This window comes from Cebus imitator, unplaced genomic scaffold (genome assembly GCF_001604975.1).
Source record: "Cebus imitator isolate Cc_AM_T3 unplaced genomic scaffold, Cebus_imitator-1.0 Scaffold443, whole genome shotgun sequence".
Taxonomy (NCBI): domain Eukaryota; kingdom Metazoa; phylum Chordata; class Mammalia; order Primates; family Cebidae; genus Cebus; species Cebus imitator.
The window spans coordinates 662608-670094 of record NW_016107758.1 but is presented as its reverse complement, the minus strand read 5'-3'; the positions used below and the strand labels follow the sequence as shown (position 1 = coordinate 670094).

The 7487-nt window shown below is 42.4% G+C and overlaps 1 protein-coding gene across 1 annotated transcript in view; it reads left to right on the top strand.

Moving 5' to 3' along the window:
- Positions 1-7487, top strand: part of SEPTIN2 (septin 2) — a 42538-nt gene that overhangs the window by 22306 nt on the left and 12745 nt on the right. Inside the window, exons 6-10 of the mRNA XM_017510775.2 lie at positions 288-422; positions 578-695; positions 4624-4725; positions 5390-5536; positions 5619-5759. Of these exons, the coding sequence (XP_017366264.2) occupies positions 288-422; positions 578-695; positions 4624-4725; positions 5390-5536; positions 5619-5759 (643 nt within the window). The remainder of the gene's footprint in view (positions 1-287; positions 423-577; positions 696-4623; positions 4726-5389; positions 5537-5618; positions 5760-7487) is intronic.

The window sequence follows — 7487 nt, the reverse complement described above, 5'->3', positions numbered from 1 at the left end:
AAAAAAAAAAAAAAAAAAAAAAAAAGGGCAGCCCTGCCTACACGTCCTCTCTCAGGAGCATCATAGCCTATTCCATTCAGGCTTTTGACTCCCAGCACTTAGGGGCAGTTAAGCTTGGCATGGTTTCCAGAAACTTAGATTTGCCAAACCTAGGAGTCAGTCTTCTGTTCTCATCTTGAAAATGAATTATTAAATTATATATATTTGGGTGGGAGCACTATTTTCCTTTTGAAGTCAGGGACCTCATGTTTTATCCCCCGTGACCACTGTTAATGCTTCTGTTTCAGTTTTAAGACGATAATCTCCTATATCGATGAGCAGTTTGAGCGGTACCTGCATGACGAGAGCGGCTTGAACAGGCGGCACATTGTAGATAATCGAGTGCACTGTTGCTTTTACTTCATTTCACCGTTTGGACATGGGTAAGTAATTGTTTACTGTGGAGAAATGCTTTACCACATGGGTTTGTAAGTGTTGCCCAAACTCTGTATTCTAATATAAGAATTAAGATAATTGAGAGAAAAAAGTTTTATATGTATTTTTCTTAAATAAGTGACACTTCTAAAATTAATTTTAGACTTAAGCCCTTAGATGTGGCGTTTATGAAGGCAATACACAACAAGGTGAATATTGTGCCTGTCATTGCAAAAGCTGACACCCTCACCCTGAAGGAACGGGAGCGGCTGAAGAAAAGGGTGAGTGAGGTTGGCCTCCTGCTCTCCCTCAGGGTGCAATTTGGGGGCATGGGGGATGAAGAAAGGAGGGTGTTTGCACCCTCAGCAGTCTGCTCAGGTGTCGGGAGGCAGGGCAGGAGGATTTTTCCTGCATTTTATTGGTGGTTTTCAAGGAGAACCTAACAGTTACAAATTTTAATTTTTTCCTTCATGAAGATAAATTTCTATTCTTTAAATTCTCCTTCTATTTAAAATGCTCTCGGCGAGTAGCAGTTGGTAACACACAAGTACATTTCATAGGTGTTAAATGACTCAAATATTCGAAATGTGATCTCTCCATGAAGTGTATTGTTTTATCTAAACACTTTACTGCAAATGACCCATACGAGGAGGTGTCTAAGTAGACTGGCTCCCTGTTCTGTTTGGGAACATAGCAGTTATCAGCCAGCGAAGCTCCTCTCCCCTCCAGCAGCTTCTGTGGTGCCCTGTTTTAGGGCCCTCTTCTGTGTATTTCTATAAAGCTCTTTATTGATTCTCCACTATATATTTTTTAATTCCTTTTTTCTGATTATATGCTCCTTAAGAAACATATGCTGAACTCTTAAAAATACAAATACCTAACTGAACATACCAGTACATGCGTGTAATCCCAGTTGCTGGAGCAGGTTGGGGGGGTACACCAGGCAGCTGAGGCAGGAGGATCACTTGAGCCCAGGAGTTGGAGGCCATCTTCAGCAATATAGCCAAACCCTATCTCTTCAAAAAAAAGTTTTTCAATAACAGAAATCCTAGGCTGGGTGTGGTGGCTCACGCCTGTAATCCCAAGACTTTGGGATGCTGAGGTGGGCAGATCACCAGAGGTCAGGAGTTGAAGACCAGCCTGGCCAACATGGCAAAACTCCATCTCTAAAAAAATTACAAAAATTGACCGGGTGTGGTGGCGGGTGCCTGTAGTCCCATCTACTCAGGAGGCTGAGGCAAGAGAATCGCTTCAACCCAGGAGGTGGAGTTTGTTTGCATTCCAGCCTGGATGACAGAGCAAGACTCTGTCCCAAGAAAATAAAAAAAAAGAATTTCTATAATTACCCATAGAAAGAAGAGCTGTTAAATGTATGTCCTTTTGAACATGGCCTGTGTTTTTGTTTTTACAGAATGAAATCACATAGTAATACTAGTCTGCCATTTGATTATCCTATTTAAAAATATTCGGAAGCATTCTCATATACAGCTCTACCCTAATTCTTACTGGATGCATAGCATTCCATTGCATGAATATACTGTAACTTGTTCAGTTTCCTGTTGATGAATATTTGGCTTACTTTTTGTTTTGCTCTGGCCCCTTTTCTTCTCTTACCAAATGCACTGTTTCTTTGCCCCTTGTTGTTCCTTTTTGCTATTGATGCCCTCTGCCTGGAACAGTCTTCCCTCAGATACCCATGTGGGCAACTCCTGCACTGAGCCCGGCGGTGCACACAAGATTTCCCATCTCCATCCCCTGCTCTGCTGGCAGCACTCCCCACACACTGCATGAAGTATTTCTCCAGTGTGTTTTTTGGCTTCTCCTGACCCCTGACTCAGGTCCTGAGTTAGGAGTCTGTTTCATTGACCTATGTATTCCCAGAGTTCAGAATAAAGTCTGGCACATGATAGCTTTGTTGCATAACTGTTGTAATGAACGTCGGCGCACATCTATCTTTTCACAACTGTGTGAGCCAAACTAATTCTTAGGAAATCAGTATACATTTAAAATTTTGAAAGATGACTAAATTTGCTGTGAAATAAGTTTGTAACAATTTATATTTCCAAAGTGTACTCTTCTCTACCCCCTATAACTGTCCTGGTTATGTTACCAGTTTTTGTAATGTGCTTCTCATCTGAGAAATTGTGTCTCATTTTGATTTGCGTTTCCTTGATTGGTGATGTGAGTGTCTGTCCTGGTGCTGTTGCCAGTTAGTGTCTTCTCTCAGGCTGCAGGGGTTTGGCTCCTGCTTTTTTATTGACTTAACCGATAGATGTTGACTATCACCTTGCAAATGATTTCACCTGGCTTGATGTTTGTGTTTTCATGTTTTTCTTGGTGCTTTTTTCCAATAGCAGTTTTTAAGCAGCACGTAGTCATGTTGGCAGCCTTTCCTTCGTTGTCTCAAGTGCCTGCCGGTTTTTTAGGAAGTATTTGTACCTTTAGAAGAACCCTGGAAGCATAGATGTTTTTACACTAATAAATAATTTAGCAATTCCCACTTAAGGGAACTTTACCTTTTATATTCTGTACATTAAATTTCTTTGAGGTAGAAATGGGGGTGGTGTCAGGATTAGAATGCTTTAATTTTAATCTCTAATCCTGTATGCAAAACGCGTAGAGCTTGTTCAGTTCTCGGATGTGGGCCCCACCTGTGAGGTTTGTGCGATTGGCAGCTCTGCTCCTGAAGCTTCCCTTCCTTGGCTGCTGGGCCACTGTGCTCACTTTGCTCTCTGCTGCTTTTTTCCACCTTCCTTTCTGATCCTTAAACGTCAGTATTTCTTAATATTATTTTGATCGCATTATTTCTTTGACTTGGCAGATTTGCCCTTCCAAGTATCTTATTTCTTGTTGTGAACCACGTGTGCCCACAGGAGTCCTCTTTTGCTCACTGATGAACTCCTGTCCTTCCAACTTTCCTGTCTCTTTAAATGGTCCCACAATTCTTCCAGTCACCCAGACTGAGAAATGTGTAATTATTTGTTATTCATCACTTTCTGACTCCTCTCCTCCACTTTTAAATAGTCGGCTTACTAACGAACTCTTGTCCCCTCCAAAGTATAAGCTCCATTTTAATGAGGCCAGCATAGGACAAAAGATGGGGTTGGCATGAATGGATAAAAGACCAAGAAAGGGGCCGTGAGTGAGGACAGGTGCGCAGGTTACTCTCACTGCGCAGTTTCTTCCGGAGATAAGATGGTTCCTCCCATGTAGAAAGGAGGGCCTTTTCTGCAGTGCAGACGTTGTGCTAAGAGCAAATCTCTGATCATTAAAGGCCCTTTTCAGGTCACATTAAGGATTTCCATTCTTAAAAACCAGGGATCAGATTCAGTGCAAAGTTTGAGGTCGGAATATTTTCTGCTCACATTGCTTTTGTTCTCTCTTCCCTTGATGCCCCAGGTACTGGTGAGACCAAACAAAACTGTGGCCTCCCTGGTGCCTGTTAGAGTGCCCACCATGTAGTGGGCATTTGAGTGCTGGGGTTTTGATTGATTGACTGATGAATGAATGCATATTTCAACTTCGGCCCAGTTCTTTCTCCCATGGAGGCCCCCCACACACCCTACTGCCCGTTTGATAGGTCAGATTGTGGGATTTGGCTGCTGGCTGCCCGTTGAATGAAATACAGATCCCCAAGTCGCTAGCCTGGTGTTCATGGAACTCTCCACTTTGTAACTCCAGTTTTTGTTCCGTTATTCAACTGGGTGTCTTAGATTCCAGCCTTTTGAATTTCTCGTTACTCTCCAAACTCACCCTATGTGTCCTCCTCTCTGTGCCTTTGACAATGTTTTTTTTTTTTCCATCTGGGGTACCTCCCCCTCTTCTCTGCTTATAAGACACCTGCCTGTTCTACAGGGACATCTCATGCCTGTAGCTTCTCCTGTGGTATTTGTCCTTCCTGAGAGGCTGGTTATGGTATGATTTCCATTTTAGCTGTTGTGCTGGTGCTAACATTAGTCTTACTGCTTTGTACATTGAGGGTGGTGGTGCATTATTGCTAATGTTACTTTTATTCTGTACAGAGGATCCTCAAAATTCAAATATAAATACCTTTCTAGCAGTTTTATAAATTTATTTGGCAATAACTTTCATAATTAGTTTGATTATTGACGTTTGGATGACTGATACATTTCTTACATGTTGAGTTAGAATTGGCTACAATAATACATGCAGTTGACTAAAATTGATCTGGTTTTGTCATTTTATCAGATTCTGGATGAAATTGAAGAACATAACATCAAAATCTATCACTTACCTGATGCAGAATCAGATGAAGATGAAGATTTTAAAGAGCAGACTAGACTTCTCAAGGTAAGAACTGGCTTCAAATCCACAACATAAATAACTCCTGTTTACTGTTATCTATGTTAAGATGAGAGAGGTTGTCTGGGTATGTTCAGTTATGATAGTATTTTTGCTTTAAATATATTTTGAGGCCTCAATGCAGTGGCTCATGCCTGTAATCCCAGCACTTTGGGAGGCCAAGGCGGTTGGATCAGTTGAGGCCAGGAGTTTGAGACCATCCTTGCCAACATGGTGAAATCTCACCACCACTAAACATACAAAAATTAGGTGGGTGTGGTGATGCACACCTGTAGTTCCAGCCACTCGGGAGGCTGAGGCAGGAATATCACTTGAATCCAGGAGGTGGAGATTGCAGCGAGCCGAGATCGTGCCACTGCACTCCAGCCTGACGACAGAGCGAGACTCTAGTTTCGAAACGTAAAAATAAAACTTTGATAAAGCTATCACCTAATGCTTAGAAATTTTATTGTAGGTTTAATTTGTTTTCATACAATTTGTCCCATGTGGGAAGTATCCGATGCTTTACAAGAAAATGTCGCATATCGCCAGCTTTCCAATTAAATCATGTAGTAAATAGCAATGTGTTAAGTCTGTGGTGATGTCCTTGTGTTACCAGTGAATGCTGGGGTTCTCTGTGTGGAGCCTGTCTACTCTGTGTGTGTCTTTCTAGGCCAGCATCCCATTCTCTGTGGTTGGATCCAATCAGTTGATTGAAGCCAAAGGAAAGAAGGTCAGAGGCCGCCTCTACCCCTGGGGTGTTGTGGAGGTGGAGAACCCAGAACACAACGACTTTCTGAAGCTGAGAACCATGCTTATGTAAGACATTTGGGGTGTAGCTTCTGGCAGAATTTGGCATGAAGCATATGGATTTCAAATGGGGTGTACATGTGGCCCCCAAGAGAGTTGCAGCCAGCACCTACATTGTCGTCTGCAGTGCTTCTCACATTGCAGAAGTCGTGTGGGGCTGCTGCAGCTTGGTGCTGAGAGCCCTCGCCCGGGCCCTCTGTGGCACTACAAAACTAGCTCTTCCCCTGTGGCCTGTAACCTGTAGCACCTTTCCTTCCTGCTAAGATCTTACATCTTTGATGTTAAAAGGAGACAAGACCTAAACTGGGGTCTGAGAGGTCCCCAGCACTGGTAAGGAAATGATCGGGGCTCCGTAGGCCCCTGATCTGCTGCTCCAGGCCAAGCCACGTCCGGTATCCTACTCTCCAGTCTGAGACTCACTGGATGGTCCTGGTTAGCTTTTTATGTCTTCCATTTATTAATAATTATTACAGATCTGACTATAAAAATAGACATTTTTTCCTGTAAAAATAAATTTTATTGCCAGACACAGTGGTTCATGCCTGTAATCCCAGCACTTCGAGAGGCCGAGGCGGGCAGATCGCGAGGTCAGGAGTTTGAGACCAGCTTGACCAATATGGAGAAACCCCGTTTCTATTAAGAATACAAAAAAGTTAGCCGGGCGTGGTGGTGTGTGCCTGTAAACCCAGCTACTCACAGAAGGCTGAGGCAGGAGAATCACTTGAACCCCAGAGGCGGAGGATGCAGTGAGCCAAGATCATGCCACTGTACTCCAGCCTGGGTGACAGAACGAGATTCCGTCTTAAGTAAATAAATAAATTTATTTCACATATATGCTTTTACTCTTTAAAAAATGAGGCTGATAAATAAATTTATTTCACATATAGTTGCATTGCTTTTACTCTTGAAAAAAAGAGGCTGATAAATAAATTTATTTCACATATAGTAACATGCATACATTGCTTTTACTCTTCAATAAAAGAGACTGAGACTGGGCGCGGTGGCTCACAGCTATATTCCTTGCACTGCAGGAGGCCAAGGTGGGCATATCACTTGAGGTCAGGAGTTTGAAACCAGCCTGGCCAACATGGTGAAGCTTCGTTTACTAAGAATAAAAAAATGAGTCGGGTGTGCTGGCTTGTGCCTGTAATCCCAGCTACTCAGCTACTGCTGAGGCAGGAAATTGCTTGAACCTGGGAGGCAGAGATCAAGTGAGCCTAGATCCGGCCCCTGCACTCCAGCCAGGGCAGCAAGAGCAAGACTCCATCTCAGGGAAAGAAAAAGAAAAGCTGAGAGTATTGTTTAAACTATATCTCTTTAATCAGAGGACTTCAACTGAGACTAATCTGGACAAATCAATGTTTTCATTAGCTGAAAGTTGCTACATATTTGCCACGTCTCACTTATTTTAACAATTTGTAGTGAGTTAAAATCAGCAGGATGTTACCATCCAAGCTGTGTCAAACACAATTTAATGGTTGCGTAAGAAGTTCAAGTGCACTCAGCCCCTCCAGGGCTACATCCTTGGCTGTCCTGATGCCCGTTATTGAATGGGGTGTAGAGGCTGAAGACAGGGCTTAGTGTCAATTGTGTGTTTCTCACAATGTGGGACAGTGAGCCACTCCTTTGCTGTCTCAATCCATTTCCCTGGATCCTGAATAAGTAGGAATGTGTTATAATGTTTGCTCATTCTTGCCTGCTTAAGTATTTGAATAAGCTAGCCAATTGAAAAAAAAAAAAAAGTGATTCATAAGATGAATGGAAGGTTAAGCTGTTGATAATATTCTTGCATCCAGAATATTAGTCCTTCACTTCATGGTCTTCTGCGTAGCGTAAGCTAACTAACTCTGCTCATATGAGAGTAATATATAAATTTTAAGTTAAAGGAGGCATGAATGTTTTAGCTACATTTCCATAAGTCCTTTAAGTAGAGTGAATTCTTTTTTTTTTTGTTTGTTTGT